The 22,725-nt window shown below is 36.1% G+C and overlaps 1 protein-coding gene across 1 annotated transcript in view; it reads left to right on the top strand.

The window, feature by feature from the left end:
* NEBL (nebulette) overlaps positions 1–22,725 on the top strand; it is a 149,534-nt gene that overhangs the window by 89,639 nt on the left and 37,170 nt on the right. Inside the window, exons 11-21 of the mRNA XM_031066832.1 lie at positions 269–376; positions 1,882–1,986; positions 6,458–6,565; positions 7,513–7,623; positions 10,270–10,380; positions 12,131–12,241; positions 12,899–13,009; positions 13,909–14,013; positions 17,119–17,211; positions 20,432–20,524; positions 20,934–21,026. Coding sequence (XP_030922692.1) covers positions 269–376; positions 1,882–1,986; positions 6,458–6,565; positions 7,513–7,623; positions 10,270–10,380; positions 12,131–12,241; positions 12,899–13,009; positions 13,909–14,013; positions 17,119–17,211; positions 20,432–20,524; positions 20,934–21,026 — 1,149 coding nt within the window. The remainder of the gene's footprint in view (positions 1–268; positions 377–1,881; positions 1,987–6,457; positions 6,566–7,512; positions 7,624–10,269; positions 10,381–12,130; positions 12,242–12,898; positions 13,010–13,908; positions 14,014–17,118; positions 17,212–20,431; positions 20,525–20,933; positions 21,027–22,725) is intronic.

Genomic DNA, 22,725 nt, shown 5'->3' with positions numbered 1-22,725 from the left:
GGTCTTGTTTCTGTTTTCTTTTTATAAGTCCTTCAGCACCAGTAATCACATATGACAATCTTAAAATTTTAGTAAACATCAGATACATAAAACTTAATTTGAAACCAACACAAGACTGTCACAGGTGTGGGTAAACTGAGTTTCTTTAAACTTTGTTTAAAGATTTATGAATAAAGTAATTGCATTTAATAAGCTTCTTTGTAGTCTGAATTCTCTGCCTTTTTAAAGTGCTACATGTTAATATTAGACATGTTTGCTCTGGTGAAAGGTAAAATACAAAGAGAAGTTCAATAAGGAAATGAAGAGTCACCAGTACAATCCTCTTGACAGTGCTTCCTTCAAGCAAGCTCAGATTGCATCCTCCTTGGCAAGTGATGTAAGTTAATTGGCTTTTTATTTTATGTGCATTTACATCCTGAATAACCTAACATTTGTTCACAGGTAGGATTTATTTTTTCATCTTATGAATTCCTCTGAGCTACAGTCTCTGCTATACAGTGTGTAGCAGGTACAGCATGTTACCAATTTCTTCCTCTGCTTCTTACTGGGGGCCTGAAGAGTTTTTCATAATCATTTTAGATGAGATCCGTCTTGCTTAATTTTGTGTGTCAAAAGGTGTGACCTCTTACTCTGAGCTAATTGCCTTGTACTTGGTCCCTTTTTATTCAGGAAAGAAATAAACAGGTCTAGAGGTCAATTCTTTTCACCTGTTAGAAGTGCCTGTCTTTAGAGGAGCAAAGTACTGTCATCTCTCCAATGGTTATAGAAGGAGGTTACGTGAGAAATTCAGATTTGGATGTCAGTATTTTAGACTTCATTCTTCTGGTTGATCTTCTCAATGGTATAAAAAATGCAGCAATGGGTGGCTGCTGCTGGAGGCAGACTGGAGAAAACATCTATATTTGAGTGATAATGCTCTTGGGATGATATATTTAAAAGTGTGTTTAATACTAAAAATGCAATCTCTTCTTTGAGGCTGTGATCCCAGGTAGCCAAAAGACAAGCCTTCATTCTGTAGTCCAGCATTTCTGAAGTGTGATGTACCATGCAATGGGAACAGAAAAGACTGGCTCTGGGAAGCATACAGAAGATTATGTAATAATTTCCAAAATCTAAATGGGTGGTAAAAAAATCAGTTGAAACAGTTAGTATTATAAGAAATGGGCAAATTGAAGTGAGGAACATGATACATGTGTGGAAATAACTAAAGGTATTAGTTGAAAAGATTTCTTATCCAAGATAGGTAAGGTAGCTAGTTTTCTTTCTGTAATGTTGGGCATAGAGGTCTCAGAAGAATGGAAAATCCTACTGTAGGCTGATGGGAAGTTACTTTCTTCTGCTTCATTAAGTAATTATCTTTTGCCTTAGGTCACCATATTGCTTATATTTGCTGCAAGCAATCTATATTGGATGAAATATCCAGGAGCACTTCCCTTTAACTGCAATATATCAAACTTCTAAATTGGATGGTGTGATTCCTGAAGCTGGGGCAAAAGAATAAGAATTAAAGGTGTTTAGAATGAATAGACCCAAAGTATTGAGGAAGATACTCTTGATTTAAGTAGGGGGTGGGAAGGGAGGGGAGAGGAAAAAAGAAAATTAATTCTAGCCTGAAAAGTGATACAAAGTGTGATTTTGTTGGAAGTGTCCTTGTTTGAAGGAAAAGTTTGAGAGGTTCCTAAGTTCTTACTCAGCAGAACGAGTCCTATATTGTTCTTTCCTTTTCTTTGAAATAATAGTAGATGACCACCATCTAGTGGCTGGGAGAGATTGTTCAGGCAAGCACTTAATGTTTACTCTTTCTGAATGGTCACACTGTAATACAGAGCTGTGAATTATTTTACTAATCTTTAGTTCGCATAACCTGAATTTTCTTTCCAGGTGAACTACAAGAAAGATTTGGAAAGCCTACATGATCCAGCATCTGATCTACCAAACCTGCTGCATTTAAACCATGCTTTAAATATCAGCAAAACACAGAGTGATGTAAGTTGCCTTCTTAAGAATGACCTGAAAAATAAATCTAGTAAGGAATGTGCTATGTATAGTCATGGTAAGAAACACATTTTTGCTCTCAAATGTAGTGGGAAATAGTGTTGTAACTGTAGTAGATGAGGGGTGTGGTGAAGGAAAGCAGGGTTTTATGAAGACATATTTCAGTTATTAGAACAGATAATACATACTGTGGAAGAATCACACAGACTTCAGATGTTAAGTGTTTCTTTTCATATATTTGAAACATTGACTGTTTTTCTCTTTGTTCTAAGACCTAAAATACTTCTTTCCTTGCAAATCTCATTTTGTCTAAGATCTTGCTTTCACCTGCAAGTCTCTGTACAGAAGTGACCATTGTGCTAGGTTCATATTTGGACTTCTTTCATGAATGGCCTCTGGAGTCTTAACTTACTTGTGGGCTTCTCTGGCTAAGCTTTTTTCTCCTCCTGACTGTCTGACTCTTTGTGACTCTTCCTGCATTTGGTCAGATAAATAGGCACATGCTCCATTCTGCCACATCGCAAGACATGGCCCTTGATGGGGCTGCTGGTCTGATATATGATCCTGGTGGGAGTTGAAGTAGGAAGGAAGAGCTAGGAAACTCTTGGCTCCTGTGCCATGATGAAGGTTCTTTCCCACTCCAAGAGCACCTTTGCTGCATGTCTGCAAGCTGGGTAGCTGCATTTGTCATCTTTACTCCAGAAAACACAGCAGGCCTGCAGAACTGCTGCAGAGAGGCACGAGTGGGTGGTGTTGGGAAGGAAGGAAAGTTGCTCTGTGGTTGGCAGGAGTTGAGTGTTTCATAGACAATTAACTGTCATGAGTAGGAGCACATTGGGTCATCTTTTGAGTCAGTGCCTGCTTATGTCTAAAATAATCAAACCAATCCATCTATATTTGATTTTTGTGTCGGTTTTTTTTTGAGAATTGAAGCTTTTTTTTTGTCTGTCTCACTCCCTTTGTGAAGGTAACACTGACGATCCCCTTTTGTGTGAGTAATAAATAGTTGGAGTATTTTTCTTCCTGCATTCTTCATGCACTTTTTGGCCCAAATCAAGTTTCCTTCTAGCGTATGGTAAGATTGGCAGTCTTTTTTGCTGATTAAATGAGTCCATCTTAGTCAATGGACTTCCGTTTATCATCTTAGCTCTAAGGATTTAGAAACCTGGACTTTCCCTCAAGGCAGATCATGTCTTGCAAAATGTATTTCTTTCTTTTGTCCTGTAGGAGTTGATTCATAATTTTGATGTGCCTGTCTTGCAACTCTCTAAATACTAAACCTATGATTTTTACATTATCCAGATCCTGGTGGGTATTTTTATTTGGTACAAGAAGAGAAGTGCTTTGTCAATCCCTAAGCTCTCCACTAAATAGTTGTCTTTAAAAGAAATCCCATTTTTACAGTCCTTCTAAGATTTGACCTCCCTCATCGCTTTTATTTAAACACAGTTTATTCTTCTGCCTTTCTCCAGTACATTCCTTGTGTTCTCCTTGGCTCTCCACAGCTCATACCAAATCTGGTTTGTAATCTGCCACTATTGTAAAAAACAGTCTAACTGACTTCCCTGTGTTAACTGATTTTCAAAGACTGTTTTTTTAAAAAATTTTTTTTGTTTGTTTTTTCTTTCCCCTTCTGAAACACAGAGCTTGTTGCTAATTGCCTGATTTTTCTGTTTCCCTGCAGTATACCTTTCTCGATGGAAACCTATATGGTTAATTAAACTCATAAGCTAATATTGTTGATTGAATGAATGGTTTTGCTTGTTGACCTGAAGTGTAGAAGTGTGTGCACTTTATGAAGCACTTATACTGTAATTTCAATGCAACGGTGTTAAACAAGTCAACTTCCATGGAAATAAATTCCAACAGTTAAGAGGAAAGCTTGATGGGCATCTTTGGACATAAATAAACTGATTTGAACAGGTCAAACTCATCCTGATTTTATTATTGTGATGAGGAAGAAAATTACAAGGTAGAATTCTCCCTTCATACAGTATTTCCTGCTTTCACTTGGGGTGGAGGTAATTTTCTTCCTAGTAGCTGGTGCAGTGCTGTGTTTTAGATTTAGGGTGGAATCAATGCTGTTAACACACTGGTGGCTCAGTTGTTGCTAAGCAGTGCTTGCACTGAGTCAAGAACTTTTCAGCTTCTTATGCAGCCCTGCCATTGAGGTGGCTGGTGGTGCATGAGAAGCTGGGAGAGGAGACAGGATCAACCAGGAGAGCTGACCCAAACTGGCCAAAGGGATATTCCACACCATATAGTGTCATTCTCAGTATATAAAGTGAGGGCAAGTTGGCCAGGGGTTCCTTCTCAGGGGCAGGCTGAGCATTGATAGGTTAGTGATGAGTGACTTTTTCATTTACATCTCTTGTTTTTTTTTCCTTGAGCTTTATTTCTCCTTCTTTTTTGTTATTTTCCTTTTATTACTGTTTCTTCTTATTATTATAGCTTCTTTTATTTAAATTATTTAACTGTTCTTATCTTAAACCACAAATTTTCTCACTTTTACCCTTCTGATTCTCTACCCATCCCACTGGGGTAAAGTGTTTGAGAAGTTGTGTGGCTGGCTGTGGTTAAACCATGACAGATATGTATGTAATTCTGGTATGAACTATGGACACACAAAATTTGACACTTTGATAGATGTAGAACAGCTAGTTTAACATCTTTCACATTTTAAATCTGTTCCTATTGTGGAGACTGAGATACTGATGAAATACAGGCTAAAAAGGGGGGAACTTAGATGTATTTCATTTTAAAAAACAGAGTGAATAAACAGAACTTCAGAGACTGAATCTGGTGCTTGTAGTTTAGCTTAATGTAGCAAAAAGTTATGAGCTTAACTAAGTTGATTTTATAGAATTTCTTAAAAATTTTCTTCCATTAGCTGAGGAATGGAGTAAAAGTATGAGATCAGTGTCTGTAGATGGAAGTAATTTTGTTTCCACTACTAAAGTGATTTTGTTGTGTGACATTTAAAGTTCTTTCCACTAGGAGGCAAACCCAGACCATCATATGTGTTCCTTTGCACTTCAAATGTAAATAACAATGTTTATTTTCTATGGAACATAAAAACATCTAACTTTTAGATTAGCAGGAAAAATATTTTCTCTAGGAATGTATAAAAGTTATTTTTTAATCATATCCTTTTTTTAAAATTTCATCACAATGTTTTAAATTTGCATTTGATAAAACACCCCAGTTTGTAGGACTAAAATATAGTTTCTTTCTTCTATGTTTTTTCTTCCACAGTTATTTTAAATAGTATTTAAATTTCAAAACCTTCTGGATTTTGCCTGTGAAAACATTTTTGGAATTTTTTTTTCAGTATGAATAGAAGAAATCATTTAAGCAAAGTAATTGTTTCTATCATTTCAGCCCAAACACTGCAGAACAAATCCATTTCAAAGAAAATGCAGTACTTAAAAGTCAGGTGTACACAATCACAAATGAACCCATCTTGCAAAGAGAGAAATGCAGTGTTTTAACAGTGATTAAATCATGCACAAAGCCACATAATAGATTTCAGTGATGTACAGTGCATATTCAATCAGAAGCACCCCTGAGGAGAGAGAAGAGTGTTTTTGCAGGACCCAATTCTAATGCAGAAGCCTGACAGGGAAAGAGAAATTCAGACATCACTATTTTTGAAGAGACATAGAAATTAAAATTACACTACTCACTAAAAATGTAGTATTTTGATTTGTAGCTGTTTGCTTTCCTTTAAGGCTTGTGTAGACTATTCCATCATGTCCCACACTGACTGATGGAGATAAGTAATGTGTTTGCCAGTCTTAATCAAAAGAGTTTGAAGGAATGAGTACAGAAAGGTTCTCCAGGTTTCCAAACAAAGTGTAATTCCTTTGTGAGCTAGCATAAAGGAATAAGTTGATGTCTTAACCCTGTGTCCTTCACTGTGATTTTGCTGCCAGCTCTGAGGTCATGGTCCCTGGTAGATGTGAGGGGAGCGTTGGTGCAGGACAAGGCCCTACCAAAGCAGTAGTTTTCCTTCCCTTCTCCTTCCCACAGGTACAAACAAAAGTGCATTTGAGAGTGGTGCTTCTGAGCCTGGAGCTAAGACCTGTGGGGCCTGGCTGTGAAACAGATTTTGTTGTTACAGTAAATGTGTTTTATCGAAACAGCAGGAGATCCCATTAAAAAGCTGCCAAGTGTTCAGACATAGGTCATTTGGTCAAACCCATGCAATTGGTTTAAGGATTGTACTTGATGCTCCTTATTCCTTTTGTCTTCAAAGTTCACAATTTCTGGGTCTGAATTGTGTAGAAAAGGAATAAATGACTCAAAAACATATTACCTTATCTAACTGACCAACAGGTTAGTTTTGGGGGAAGTCTTCCAAGTCAAAACACCTAAGAAGTACGGCTAAGACAGGATTTGTTTCTTGCCAAGGCTCTCATATTCTCTCAGCTGTGAACAGACTTTATTTTACTTCTACTAGGTCAAATACAAAGAAAATTATGAAAAATCTAAAGGCAGATCAATGCTGGAGTTTGTGGATACACCAATGTATCAAGTTTCAAAGGAGGCTCAAAAGATGCAAAGCGAGGTAAGTAAAAAGGTACTTTTTGAACAAGTAAAATTTAGATCAACAGAAAAGTTAACAGACATCTTGTACTCAGGTTAAGAAAATGTATGAAGCAGAGAGTAAATTGTGAATATGGTAGAGTTATACTGAGTAGTTATCTCTGCTGTTCTGTCATTCAGTTCTTGTGAATTTGCTTTTTTCTCAAAAGGCCATTGGTACTAACAATACACACACATCATTTAATTGAGAAGAAGCTCAATAGGTCATCTAGACTAGAGATTAATAACTTTTAAATTTTCACTTGAATTCCATCTTTAAGGAGGGATGGTTCTCATATGAGAGCAAGTGAAGGCACAAAATCCAGTCCAACTCCATGATTCAGCTGAAACATCCTCCTGCCTTTCCAGCCTGGGAAACTCATCAAGGAGGAGGGACTGTTCCCAGGCTCCAGAACAGCACTGGCTGTCTTATATCAGGCCATGTTTTTCTAACTTTTTAAAAAAACTTCAAATGATGGAGATTTTGTGACTTCCCAGACAATCTAGTCCAGTACATTACCATCCATCCTGGGTGAGATGGATGCACCTGTGTCCCCATGCTGCAGTTTGATTCCGTTAGCTTTGCTGTGTCATGGAAAACAGATGATCTCAGCCTCTTGGTAGAAACTTTAATGAGTTTTAAACCATTACCTCGTGTGCCATTTGTCTTCTCTTTTCCCTACCAAGAGAATGGTTTCTTTCATAGATCAGGTTCAATATTCTCTTTTGACATACTGTACACATATTTTTGTCTAGATTGTATCTGTTTGTATAAATAAACTAGATAATGAAATGCATAATGAGTTGCTTATTAGTGTGAAATATAATTTATGGCAGGGCTCATTTCTGTGTCTGTTTACAATATCTCTCCTGAAATGTGCTTGGAATTGCATATATATCTACCACTAATTGTTGGTTTTGCTATGATAGAAGACATACCGCAGAGATTTTGAAGAAGGGATCAAGGGAAGACCTTCGCTGGATTTAGACAAGACCCCAGAGTTCCTGCATATAAAACAAGTCACCAATCTTTTGAAAGAGGTAAAGGATTTTTTTTCAGTTGCTAAGTTGTAAATGAACAATAAGAAGCATCAATACAAGCTGCTGAGTGCTGAATAATTTAAAATTTTCTTGGCAGATACATACAAGTTAATTCCCAAGTAAAAATTGCTTCACATCATTTTGTATTCTGAGTAGTCCTGTAGTAAAGAAATTATAAAGCTCAGCACACCTGAACCAGACGATCACTTCTCTTTACAGATAGATAAAGGGGTGGAAGGAAGGATTTCCATTGGTGTCCAGATGGCAGTTTTTCCCTTTGAGTAAATATTTCACATTTATGGTAGACTGTTGTGGTTATACAGATGCCTTGAACTGCATAGAGTCAATTAAAAGTAACTTTATTAAAATAATTGTTTATCATACATGTGATGGATAAAAAAATAAAGAAGACCAAAATTCCATAAGAGAGCTGTGATATTACATAACTGCTTTAGTCCATTTTGTTAGAAAGTACAGGTTTTCTGTATGTCTACTGTTTCCTTCAGATTTGTGAAATGTTCTTCACTTGTATGTGTCACTAAAAATGAAATATTTCTTTTCCACAACCGAGAATCCTTCTACCTTTAGTATTTTTATATTATTATTTAAAACTGATTTCATGTTAGGTTTTGAGTACTGTTTGACCAAATTTAGAAGAGCTAGAAATGCTAGAAGAGAAAAGCAGTGCTACTAGATGTTCTGCCTTTGAATCTGGAAGCCAACAATATTTTGTGTTTATGGTATTAAGAATAGATTTTTTTGCCAAATCAGATAAAGCACATTAGAATTAAAAACCCTTGAACTTTGTTCCTTTCCTTGTTCTTTATACAACTTATTCCAGTCCATGCTAGATTTCATATGGTTAAAGAAAAAAAATTCTTTTAAGAAATTCCTTTATAAGTCATCCTCTAATAAATAATTTATTCTGATAAGTCTGACTGTCAGGTAGGCAAATCTCAAGTTAGGTCTGTTTAGTGCAGTGTCATTCTGTGGTACATCTCATATATGCCTTTTCACTAGTGAAAAATGCAAATCATGCTGTCATCTCATTCAGTTCATCTTGCTGCTCACCAAATGCCCAAAGAAGTGGGTACTGTATGCATAGTCGTATCTCTACATGTTCATCTCTGGCATTTTGATGTAGCTCCCCTCCTTAGTGCTATATGCATTAAGATGTTCTCTAATTCTGGCCGCCTCAAGTTTTATGCCTTCTTATTCAGGGAGTAAACCATGCCTGTAAGTCAAAGGGGAAGGAAATGAGAAAATGAAAATGGTATTTCCATTAATGCATAACTGCATGAATTTCTGATGATTTTATACCCACATTTGAGGAACGTATTCCAAACCCAAAGATTACCTAGGTAAAATTAGTATCTTTCATGATTCAGACAAATTATGTGTTTCTTCATAGTCACAGATGTAGCTCAGTGTTTTTCCGTAATGGTTCATAATCAACTTTGAATAGATACTGCATGAAACAAGAAAAACCTGGAGTAAAAAATGAATTAATTGTTCAATCACTTTTTTTTTTACCCAAATGTCAGCTGTGTTCCAGCATATTCTGTTGACTTCCCACTGTAGAGAATTCTGCAAATGTTTCACATTTTGTAGCAATACAATCTTTCTTCTCTGAGACCACATTTATAACTCCTTCAGAAGATATAGCTGAATTAAATAGTTCGGAGTTAAATAGTTCTAAATTAGAAGAAATTGTTTCCTGCTTGTTGTGGGACATGGTTCTGATGATCAAGAGAAGCATCTTTAAAAATATCTGGTTTCCTTTTATTTAAATAAAGCGCTTATAGGGAGATCAAGGTGCTCACTGCTGCTTATGAAACCTAATATGTAATTAGGAGTATTAATTTATGTCTATGTAAATTATTCTGATAAAAATTTTGTGCAATGTTCTTCTAATTTCTTTGCCCAAAAAAGCCTAACCCTTATCTGGAGATGTGAAGAGTAATTAAAAATCCTTACAAAACGTAAAGATCTTGAACTTCAATAGGCTTACATCAGCTCTCTAGGAGCTGGGAAGAGTAAAAAGAACCAAATGTCTGTGGGCAGGTTCTAGTGTGCTTTGAATTTCATACTGAATATTTGAGTACTCTGGAGGCTGCAGTTGCTGAATGTTGATAGGTCATACCAGTGCAGGGTCTAGGAGGCACAGGAGTGATGTGGTAGGAATATTGCTTCTACATTTTAATTTATCAAGAGGTTGTTTTAACAGGTCCTAGTATAGTGTTTAGGGAATCCATCCTGATTGGGATGCCATTAGTGGAACTGAGGTAAAAACCACAGCACTGCTGGTCTGCAGAAAGAAAATGCTACTGCAGTGAAAATATCTGTCCAGAGACAGACAAGGGCCCTAAACAGTGTGCTAGTGCTGTGTAGGACACAGCTGGTTTTCAAGAGCCCAAAAAAATATATGACGACATTGAAATCTTTTTACTTTTTTAACATTGTTCCTTTTCATTTCACAATTTCCAATTCTATTTTAAGTCTCAGATCTTTACTTCAACTAATTCATATTTCATAGAAATTTCAAAGAGACTCTTCAGATGTTTAATAAGTGGCATTTCTTTTCAAGATCTTGCACAAAATAAGAAGTGGTGAAATCTCTCTCTCTCTCTTTTTTTTAATCCTTAGAAAGAGTATCGAAAAGATCTGGAAGAAGGGATGAAAGGGAAAGGAATGACAGTGTTTGAAGATACGCCAGATTTGATTAGAGTGAAAAATGCAGCTCAGATACTAAATGAGGTATGTTATCCTAGTCAAAGTTATTAATATCACAGAAGGTTCACTTTGTGTAATACTCAAAAGATTCCTTTTTTTTTGTTTTTAACATAATCTACAATGAAATATGTAAGTATTGAAACTAAGGCTATTTCTGTTTTGCTTGAAAAATATAGTAAAGCTCTGGATAAAAAAACAATGCAGGACAGATAATTCAGATTTTTAGGCAAGTAAAAGGTCATTGGAGATTGTTAGTAGAGTCAGTAGATCCAGCATTTAGAGCTGGGCTCTGCTGAGGCTTTCCCAGTGCATGAGTTCGAGTGGTCATCCAGACATCCAAGGGGAGGGTGTAGGGAGGGAAGAGGGAAGGCAAAGCTCATGCTTCATGTTATGCCTGGGGGAATAATTTTAGAATTATATATATAAAATTTTATTTATTTATTTATAGTATAATATATATATGTTTATACACACACATACACACACCCAGATATTTTTATATTTATATACATACACATGCACACACACACATATATCCATAAAAAACAGAGGGAATGCCATGGATAGGGCCAATTTATCCACTGTAAAGAAGTGCAGGAATATATAGCTGTAACTCCTGGGATTGTCTTTTCCTTGGTGTTTTATGCAATATGAAGCTCAGAGGAAACATCTGCCACCCCACCTTTAGCAGAGAGGAATTGAGGGATGATGCACTCTTACAGGTTAATTTACAATTCTTGCAAAAAAACGTGGTTTGTGAAGTAGACGGCTGTTTTCCACATTTATTTCCACATCAGTGGGACAGAGGTAGAAGACTGAAAGTCTTTTTGCTCACGTTCTTGTAAGTGATCAAACCATTGTATTGAGTACAAACACATATTCCCTTTTTTCCTAACTAATGTACAAGCTAAAAGTAATTAACAAACAGAAAAGTAAAAGGCATTTAAAAATTTTATGTATTATATGTATTTACTTTGAAAAATAAGAATTTTCCACAGGCAGAGATGACCTAGAATAGAAAAAAGAATTTTTACTGCTACAGCACTGAAAGTGAAAATAGCACTGGCTGAGAATATTTTTTTATTAAAAAATCTACAACTATTGTATACAATATTTCCATATTGCTTTTTAATATAATTTGCTGATGAACAAGGAGCATATCCTTGCTTGGATAAGCTGAAGATGAAATATTACTTTTGTTTTCAGGTTATTTATAATTTATGTCATGAGGAAAAAGCGGTAATCATGGATGAGGACTGCCACTTGCCGAATGGCTGTGGTTCAGGAAGGACCTATTAAATGAATAAATTACAACTTCCTGATCTGGAAGTTCACTGGAAGCAGTTCTGTATGGTATTAAATTTCTAACATGTAGTCTTGTCATAAATAAAATATTTTCTTAAAAGTAAAATGTGTTTCAATTAGACTGGCACCAAGGACAGACTTATTACACCATGTTCTGCAGAGCTAAACTTCCCCTTTACTTTAGAGGAAAACTGTAGCAAGATGCATGAGCTGATTTCCTCCCACCCTCTGCCACATTAAAAATTAATTGATAAAGATTTGTACATTCACTGAAAATCTTCTAAAAGTTTTCCTCCTGTAGTTTGTTATGTGTTTTTTCTGACAACAGCTCACCAAGAGTCTTGAGAACTGTGACTCTTGCAAGTTTTGATTGACTCTAAATCCTGAATTTGAGTATCTTGTGGAAAAAAAAATCTACTTGTAACTCTCTGAATTTTCTGACTATCATATATAAATTCTGTCTTCACAGAGGCAATACAAGAAAGACTTGGAAACTGAAATTAAAGGGAAAGGCATGGATGTTGGTCCAGATACACCTGAGATAAGACGAGCCAAGAAAGCTTCTGAAATTGCAAGCATGGTCAGTACCGCTCCTGGGCCGAGCTTTCCATTTGACAGAATGCAACAAATTATTGTGGCTGAGAGTTCCAGGTAGTGACCAATCTAGGCAGTACTGAAAACACAGATTTCTCTAAATAGCTAATCTATGGAGTTGCAAAGAATTGAATACTTGCATAATCAGTGTAAGGGGCGAAGTTAAGACTTCCCAGAAGTTAGACCTTCCTATCACCTTTTGCAGGTTGTGCTTGTTCCTCATGAGCCGTGCCTGGCCTGGGTGTGCTTGGTCACTGTGGCCCCTGCTGCTCTTAGGTCTAAAGAGCTGCTTATTTAGGTGGGAGATAGAGGGATGCTAAAGCATTATGACCTCAGTCTTGCAAAGCCCAGCAGGTGGAGAAATTCTCACATGAGTCTGACTGTGGCTGCCAAAACTGCAGAGACAGGTAGATGTGGCAGGCTACATCGCATTTAAAGTGAGCAGCCTGTTAAAAGAGTTTTTAACCCACCAGCAACTACAGCGTAGGCATTGCATGGATAGGTTCTACAAAACTAATGCTGTGGAATCATTAGTTGTTTGGTGATTTATGAATGCTGGTCAGTGAAATTGCACAGATTAAATTGGGAAAAATTTAAGAGTTTGTCTGTCAGCTGTGAATGTTTCCAATGCTGTTCTTTTCAGAAAGAATACAAGAAAGACTTGGAGAATGAAATTAAAGGAAGGGGAATGGAAGTGGGTACGGATACCCTTGATATACAACGAGCCAAAAAAGCTTCTGGAATTGTCAGCCAGGTGAGGACAGAATTAATTACTTTAAGATTACTTTGAAAGTAAAACACAATGAGATGTTAAAAACATTAAATCCTCTTGAACATTCTTAAGCTAAAAAAAAACAAGCAGTGCACAATAAAAATATTAAATTGAATAAATGGAAGATTTTATTTTTATAGTGTGACCAATACTATGAGAATAGCTTTGAAGACAGCATGTACAGGCAGTTGTAATATTAGTTATGAGTTTTTTCCCCCTTTATTTTTTCTTCAGAAAGAATAGGATAATTTTTTATTCAGAAAGAATAAAAAGGATCTGGGGACTGAAATGATAGGAAAAGGGATGCATATTGGTCCATATATTCCAGAAATACAGTGGGTCAAAAAAGCTTCAGAAGTAGCAAGCCAGGTCGACATAGTCAAAAGCTGAATGTTTTGATTCTGTGTAACAATAACTGCTTGACAAACTCTGCTCATAATACTTCTTCTCTAGCTCTGTGAAGGCTTTCATAGCCATACTAAATTAATTTACATGTAGTAAAATGTGTTAACTGCCTGATTCTTATTTGTATTTAGGCCTGTTACACCATGTAAATTGAATTTAATTATTTACATCTGCCGGTAGCTCTTTTCACATTACCAAATTACCTAATGTTACATTATGTATATCCTGACAGTGAGGGGAAATATATATGAGGATACATCACATATGAAGGTATGTTATAGATGAGAATCTATTATATATAGGTATATTATATATATTTTAGTGTGGGGGCAGACAGTGGTAACACTATCATGGAGAAGACAGGTTTCCGTAAATACTGGACAGGGAGGAGGAGGTTCATCAGCAATAAGCATCTTTTGTGCAGTTTGGATATCTTGAGCCCAAAAAACATAGACATGTAAAAATTATTTTTCCAGAAAATGTACAAAGATGAAGCAGAGAAGATGCTCTGTAACTATTCTGCTGTCCCAGACACTCCTGAGATGGAGAGGATAAGAAGTACTCAGAAAAACATCAGTTCAGTGAGTAATAGTGCTTCTCTCTTTGCTTGTAACTTTTCAGATATTTTTTAGTTTCAATAGGCTCTCTTGTGCCGCAGAGCAAAATAGGGAACTTATGAGTAGGTGTCCTTTGAACCATTTCCATAATTTTCCTGGCAAAACTGTATCACTCATTTCTTTCAGTAAAAATAATATCCAGCTTTTCTAGGTGCAACACTGTTATTTCAAATTTTTAAACCACTTATACCACCTTGCCAAGCCACAGTTATTTTTAAATGAAGATTTTTTTTCTTTTTTCATCAAGCCCCAGGAAGTACTTTATTTAAGAGGGGGAAAAAAATCTTAGGCTTCTTACTACACATATAAGATTTTTCATCTGTTTCCTATCACATGTACTGAGCATCAAGATTAGGGTATAAAATTAGAACAGATCAAATTTCAAAAAAAAAAAGAAAAATATTTTATATTACACTGGGTATATTTTTAAATTTTATGCTAGATTTAAGTTTCAGTTTATCCCTAAATATAAATTATGAGCTTACATTTCTAAAATTACCCAGTTTGGGATGTATTAAGTTTCACTTCCTTTTAGGGCCCATTAATGCTGCTGGTTTGTAATTCTGCCTTTGCTTGTAATATAACAGAGAAGAGGAGTAAATCTGGCCTCCAGAACAAAAGGCCAGTCAGTGGCTGGTTTTTATGGCAGACTAAGTAGTACTAATAAAGCCAATGATTTGAGAGAAAGGAATATAAGGTACTTAAATATTTTTAGTATTATCTGACACACATGTTCCTTAACTTAGAGATATCCTCAGCTTCTCCAGCTCTCAGAAGTAACTGAGTAAACTCAGTTCCTCCCAGAGGTGTTTGTCTGCAGCTCCCATGGACAGCTGAGGCTTCTGCAGGGGAGTAAGAGCCTGTGGGGAGAGCAGAGGAGATTCCTCTCTGAGCCTGCTCCAGGCTGTGGTCATCTCCAGCCGTCACCTGCCCTTTTGCTCCCTTTGAATGAGGACAGCTGAAAGCTGCATCTTTCTAGAAGAAGCTCTTGACAGGCTCACTGGCCCAGTTTTTCTTCCTGTCACCTGTTGGCTCCTGGAATGGTGCCCTGCAGCATAGTGTGGTGTGGTTATCCCCATTTCTCATGGCACTGGTGTCCTGTCAGGCTAAAACTCCCTGGAACAGAGGCATCCAAGCCAGCCCGTGTGATCAGCTTTCCTCCCTGCTCCAGTCTTTTATAGCTTTTGATGAAGTCCTCAAGTAGGTCAGTGGCTCTGGCAGTGTGGACTCACTAACATTTAGGTACCAGGCTCAATTAAGATAGGTATCACCACTTAGTTCAGCCTTGACAAGGCTCTGATGCATCTGAACCCCTTGCAGCCCTGGAGGTCTGAGCTTTCAGTGCCAAGGCTGACAGTGATCCTCTTTGTTAGTGTTCTGGATAATAAGAAACAAAATGTTTTGTCTTTGAGGTGATTTGTATTTGCTTTCTTTTGTGATTGTCCTGTTCCTCTTTGTGAGTTGGGTCTTCCAAATGTAGGAAAGCGTTTACAGCAGTGATTGAACTACCTTTTTTCTTCTTTCTCTCTGTTTTAATCTTTCATCCTTCTGTGCAGTTTAGATGATAAAGGCAAATTATTACTGAGTGAAGATACAGCTGGAAGCAGCCCAAATAGATAAAAAATACAATGACCCCTAATAATCTTATGATATTTGGATTTTGTCTCAAGTATTTTCTGCCTTAAGGGACAAAAAATAACAACTAGCTCTGCAGATAAGATCGCTGCTGCTTTTAGCTCACTAGCTCATTTGGTAGATGATTTATAAAAGGATATTTACTTCACGGTCATCTCTTTCATAGAAAATTTCCTGTCTCCAACATATTTTACCAATCCTTCCTTGGTAGAGGAGAAAAATATATTGTAGTCCAGTCCACAATTTAAATCTTTCTAACTGATATGATGCAGAAGAATTTTCAAGTTCTTACTCATGAACTGTCTCTGTTATCACATGGTAAAACAAAATTCTAGGTTGTTAAAGGTTTTCTGAATATTTAAAATACTAGTTGCAGACATTGACTCTTCTCTAGAATATTTGGCAGTAGTATTCACCCCAGGCTATGGAGAACTTCCAGGAAGTTGGAGGAATTAATAAAAAATGATGTTTTTATTGTTCAAGGTTTGTTGATAGGAAAACTTAAATAAATCTTGATTTAAAAGAGGCAGAAATACTAAATGATAAAGATTAATTTTATTAACTTCAGGATCAGACTTGTTTTTTACACTAATGGGCTGGAAATACTTACTAGAGTGGTAACAGCTGTGACACCAAATACTGAAAATCCAGTAAAACTTCTTTAGGAGTTTTGCAGCATGAGCTGGTGCTCCATGGTAATTTAAATTGCAACCATTCTTGGAACTTGTGGAGCAGTTATTTACTATCTCTTTCAGTAACTTCAAATGATTGATTCTACTGAGGTGCTTTGTGTTTATCCTTTACTGAAACAATTGAAATGGAATTATATAAACAGCATGTGTATCTTTTAAGAAGTGAGTTTTGATTTAGATACAGTCCTCAGCTTTCTGGCTTGAACCTAGGAGTCAAATATTGCATGACTTGGATTGTAGCTCTGGTTTGTTATGGTTATTTTTCCATGAATATTTCAATTTTCTGGTCTGTTAACTTAGAAATAATAGTAATATCTGTTCACTTCTCACAGTATTTTAAGATCTGAAGACTACAGAAACCAAATGAAATCCTGCATGTACATGTACCTTCAATAACTTTGAAATGGATGAAATTACTCAAGCATAAAGTTACATTTGTAAAACTTTATACATTATTATATAAATTCTAATATTTTTTTCCAAATTTAAATATGTCAAATACTTAAAAATACTGAGATCAGTTTAAAGGATGAGAATATGTTAGCTGGGTTACAGCTGAAAACTATGTTATCATAGTTATTGACAATTAGTCTTATTTATGAAAAATTAAAGTATTTGCTTTCTTAGCAAGATTTATAGTCAGACCAATTTGGAACTTGGAAAATTGCCTAGCCCTTTTATGAGAACTAGCATTTGCATTGCTAACAGTCTGATAATTATCTTTTCTTTTGGGGAAATGAAGGTGTTTTATAAGAAGGAAGTAGGAGCTGGCACAGCTGTAAAAGATACCCCAGAGATTGAAAGAGTAAAGAAAAATCAACAGAATATTAGTTCGGTAAGTGCTATTATCATAAATTATTCTTATGTGAGTGAAAGGTGGAGCAATTTTTTTTTAACCGTTTTGTTTACTAAAGAGTTCTCAATTTTCTTATCGCACATCTCATTCAGATAGTTGTCCAATGGATTTTAGATATAGAGTTCTACTCTAGCACAGCCAGAACTCCCCTCTACTGTAGTACTTCTGTGTCCAAAGTAGAGAGTCTAATTGAAACATTAAGAAAAATAAGAAAATATTTTAACTAAACATTTGAGGAAAGTGTTTTGTTCAAGGTTTGTCGATAGGAAAACTTCTCACTCTCAGGAGTGAGAAATGTGAGATGCATTTCCCCATATGACAGATTGAACAGCAGTTGTATTTGCAGGTTAGAAAAATACCATGTGACAAAAAAGAAAATCTGTCATGTTCTGTTAGAGACTGCATGTATTGCATAGGACTTAATACAGTTTGTACTTCAAGATGAGAAAAACTATGTCCAGATTTCACCTATGTGAAAAGGTGGAGGGTTGAGTCTTTAGAGGCTGGTCACATGTTGATCTGTGGATCTGGTGAGATTAGTTCTGAATTGATTTTGTTTATCTAAGGACGCCCAATGTCTTTGGCCTGCCTATTTTATTTTAATCTGCCTACTTTAATAGGCAGATTAAAATAAAATATCAAAATAAATGTTTTCTTCAAATAATACATCACCTTCTGCTAAATATGTGGCAAAACTTGGAAAAAACCTGGAAAGTGACTGCCAAGCAGCAAAACCCTTGTAAATGTGTTGTTCATTTCCTTTTTATATTTGGTGGGGACTCCTCTGGGGCAATTTTTATGTTTGTGACATGACTTTTATAAGTATTAGATTTTTTTTTTAAGTATAGTTCAAAAATAATGTATAGACATGATACTATGTTGTGTTTAAGTATTAGTTAGAATATGAATTAGGGTCTCTGGACACTTATTCTCATAGAATTTCATTGTTTATTGAATAGTGTTAAACACCTAATTTCCCACCAAAGTAAGGTCAGTAAAGAATTTCCAAAAATCTTGAAAAGCTCATATTTTGCTTAGAATTTTTTTCCTACTCTATCCATCATTATTCATCTTGTCATTTTGAGTCACAGTGCAAGCTATCATGCGTCCTAAATCCTGAAATAGTTGGATATTAAACAGTTGAAACATGCTGGTTGGGAAGCTGTTGATTTTCTTGATTTGAGATTGAGGGGTTTTTTTTTTGTTTCTTTGTTTAGTTTTTTGGTTGTTATTTTGCTTTTAAATTTCCAATTACCACAGACATTTATTTCAAGAGTAGTCACACAGAAAGGAGAAGTCTTACTCTAATGCTTTTTCACAATACATTTCAAAGTGAAATGGAAAAATAGTGTACACTGTTCTTGCTGTTTTAGAAATCCTAAATAGTGGTGAAGAGGGAAAAATGAAAGGTTGATCAGTATGCCAGTAAACACATTTGAGGAAAAACCTACCAAGGGAAGTACAAAATGCATTAGTAGTGTAGTAGTACTATGTAAATAGCATGGCCTTTACCTTGCTAGTCTTTGTGTAGAGTTAATGTTTTACAAAAGGTATTTTATTACATGTAGTGTACTTGAAATTACTTTAGTCTTGCATAATATTTATTAGAGGTGTATCTTGCCAAATTTAAAGGCAATGTACAAGAATGTTTCAAATTACATGTCAGAGAGAGGGAAATTATATTGTGCAGTAAGAGGGAAATTCTATTGTGTAATTTACTGGAGTCCCAAAGGAAGGGTAAATTACACCAATTCTGAATCCATTAGATTTAAATGTTTTACACCTATTTTTGAATTTAGCCAGAAGAACTTGGGACAGCCTTAAAACTATTTTCTGGGCTAAACAAAACTAGTATGTTGAATGTGAAGCAAATTTGCACTGAAAGAAGCACCAGGGCACCAAAATAACACAGTACAACCAACCACACAAAAAAGTCCATTGAATCATGTTCTGAAAGTGATCAGATTCTTCCAGACTACATATATAGGAGGAATACATAAGAATGGTGTTTTCAAAGCCTAAAATACAAGGGGTGGCAGCCAAGGAGGTTGAGGTTACCACACCTGTTGTGATGATTGGTTTGGAAGAAGCCAAAATCTCACAGAACTTTCAAAGCAAGCCACTGACCCATGGGCTGTAGCTGAATTCAGAGGAGAAGGTACAAATAACTAAGGGCTTTTTAAAAACTTGTTTATATTGTAGAGCAGGCAGGGTTAGACACAGCGCTAGGAAGAAGAAGTGCTTTGGGAGAATCTATTTGTGTTTTTGTTAGTGTGAAATCTGTGAGAAAACCCCTGTGGTATGTCAGTCAATACCACAAAGCTGGGGTCTTATTAAAATTCAAGTAACAGACATTTTGCAGCATTTTAAGGATGAGTAGCACTGCCAATTCTTAAACTTACCTAATAGTCTCTATTAAAAGACCCTTTTTTCTAGTGCTATAGTGTTTTTGCCAGTCCTAAACTGTCTGGACTGTGATTTTCCATTCCTGGTCTGTATTTTGGGCTGGTTTGGTTTTGTTTATTTATAAATTTCAGTCAAAGCAGCTTCCAAGTATGAGCTTAGAGGAAAACAAGTTGTTTTGTCTGTGCTATGAAATTGGGCATTCTCCAGAAGTAACAGGTCTCGAGAAGAGAGTTGAAAATTAAATGTTAGGAAAAAACCAGTATATATCTGACAGCACCTGCAAAAGCTTCAACAATCCAGACAACTACATCCTCAACTGCGTGTCCCATGTGTTTTTAAAGAAATTCAATGAGACTTTGAAGCCATCCACCCTTTTAGGAACACCTAAAAGGCTTGGTTTCTGAAATGGATTGGTAGACTTCATAGCAAGTAAATAGTAAGACCAAGTAATTTTCAAAGTGGTGTTGATCTCCAAGTAGTGTATGGAGCACCCCAATTATGGTGAAAATAGCCACAATCCCATGTGATGTATATTCCCACTGTAAGAGTTTTAGTACACTAGAATTGTTTTAAGCACTCTCTGCTGCATTGCATTAAAGAAGATGCATCAGAGACCCTAGCAGACTGTTTTATAAATTAAGTACAACTGTTGCTTTTCAGACCAATGGTGTTAGTAGATGTGGTCTAGTAGTGCAGTACGTGTATGTGCAAGAGTATAAAGTGATAGATGTGTTTTAGTGCCTATCTCTCTTTTCTTTAAATTGATAATCCTTTTGTAATATCTATTGTGCAGATTAAATACAAGGAGGAAATTCGGCGTGCAACAACTATTTCTGATCCACCTGAACTAAGGAGAGTTAAGGAAAACCAGAAGAATATCAGTAATGTGTGCCCCATTTTCATTTCTTGCACAATTCTTTCTGCTGTATTAAATGTGCTTGTGTCTTGGTGAATATGTCTGTGGTGTTTGTGCTACGTTCTGTTTGTCCAAAAAGACCGATTTAATCAATTAATGGTAATAATTGATTATCATAATAATGATAATTCCTCAGCTTTGCACTTTGATTCATAAGAATGAGAGTGAAGTATTCCTATTGAAATAACAATTGTCTGTGTTTGAAATAGAAGAACTGCCAGCGGGTGAGTACGAAGTATTGTGTGGGAAGATGGGATTGATTATTAAGGAATGGTACTTTCCATCCAAATGCAATGTACTCTGTAGTGATGTCTAGCACACTTAGGTATTTCTATTACTTGGAAATCTCTGTTGTAATATCTTCTGACATGTTTGCTAGGTTCAGTACAAAGAACAGCTCTGCAAAGCTACGCCCATGAGTGTCACCCCTGAAATGGAAAGGGTCAAGAGGAATCAAGAGAATGTCAGCATGGGAAGTTGCTATCCTTTTTGCTATCCTTTAATACTTTGTGTAATTTTTGGGTATGGAAGATGAATATGAAGTTCTGCATTCTGAAACTATGCCTTTCCTTTAGTCTGGGGGAAACTAATGTATTGTAAGGTGTTCAAATTCAAGGAATGGAATTACTTGAAAATCTCTTAGGAAGCAATTGTGCGAAGGCTTTGCTTGGTTTGGGAAATGGCAGGTGAACCATCTCATATTCTATTAAAGAAATGGCTGCAATGCTTTGAGATGTTATTCTCTTCCTTGGATATTTGCAGAAAATTGTGACCCTTCTTTTTTTTTTTTTTTTTTTTTACAAAAATAAATGGTTTCCAGTTTTATTTTTCTTTGCTTTGTGAGGAATTAGCTACGGTTGTGCTCGAACTTCTGCCCCCTTACCTGTCTCCTTCTGGTTCCTCAGTGACCTCCCCATCAGAATTTAGTATTTAGTGGCTGAGATAACCATTTGCAGGGGTACAGAGAAGAAGGCAAGGACTGGAGCATGGTACTGCCTTCTGGCACTGATGAAGTTGCACCCTCTTGATGAGTCCATGAGAGACCAGGCACTCTCCTCACTGAGAGCTGCCATCAGCAGCTGTGGGTCATGGGTCCACAAATAGCTACAGTGTTTCCCTGGGTGCTTTCTGCTGCATTCACCAAAATAATTTTGAGTCACAATTTTCAAGAATTCTGTCCCTCTAACACAACATCTAGATTACGGTTGATATATCTAGCTTTCCTAAAATGTATTCTATTCAAAAATTGCTTTCCCCTTTTTCAAACCAGTCTGTATAGTATTTCTACTCACACTGTTGTTTACTCTTCACCAATTTTTGCATTGTGAAAATTTCACTGGAAAGTTTAAATGCTTTTCAAGTCACTGGAATAGCTTTGAGTGAAGATTCGTTAACTTCAGCCATTTCTAGAAACATTAATTCTTGAATATTCATTTTACCTTTATAATGTTAATTTGCAAGTCTAATCCATTTAAAAGCTTACCATAGTTTTAGTAAGACATTAATTTTCCAATTGGAATACATTGGTGTGGACAGACCAAAATTGTGTTGTGCTGGAAGACAATTGCTTAAGCAATAGCTGCCTTACTGCCACAGTGCACTGCAGAATTATGGAGCATAATGTATCTGCACAGTTAACCTTACCACTTAAACCCAAGAGCTTGCTTTTGTATGGAAGCATTTATTTTGCATAAAAATATATGAATTGGTATGAATTTGTTGCCAGAATCTGTTACTAAATATTTACCGTATCTGACTTCCCAGCATGTGGAGCTAGAGTTAACATCAGATTGCTTGGTCTGTCAATGCCACATCCTGTCCTGATCTGCTTTAGATCCTGATCCAGCCTTGGGTGTGTTTGGTTACAGAGTGATGAAGAGGATATTCCTACAGTACATTTAAATAAATGCATGGTGAAATTAGGCTGGATTCAATTGGCACTTGTCTGATGTACTGCAACCTCTGTGTTTAATCATCTTTGAATAAGTAATATATAGAATTTAGAACATAGATGGAGAACTTATGGAATTTCTGTGTCTTGACAAATATGTATTTACAGTGGACCTTTCTGAAATTCAGTTTTTCATATGCTCTGCTTGCCTTTACTGCATTACATGTGGCTTGACCCCATTCCAAATACGAGTTATTTCTCTGTAGAGCCAAGGACCAGT

This window comes from Geospiza fortis, unplaced genomic scaffold (genome assembly GCF_000277835.1).
Source record: "Geospiza fortis unplaced genomic scaffold, GeoFor_1.0 scaffold138, whole genome shotgun sequence".
Lineage (NCBI taxonomy): Eukaryota > Metazoa > Chordata > Aves > Passeriformes > Thraupidae > Geospiza > Geospiza fortis.
This window is presented reverse-complemented; position numbering and strand designations above follow the sequence as displayed.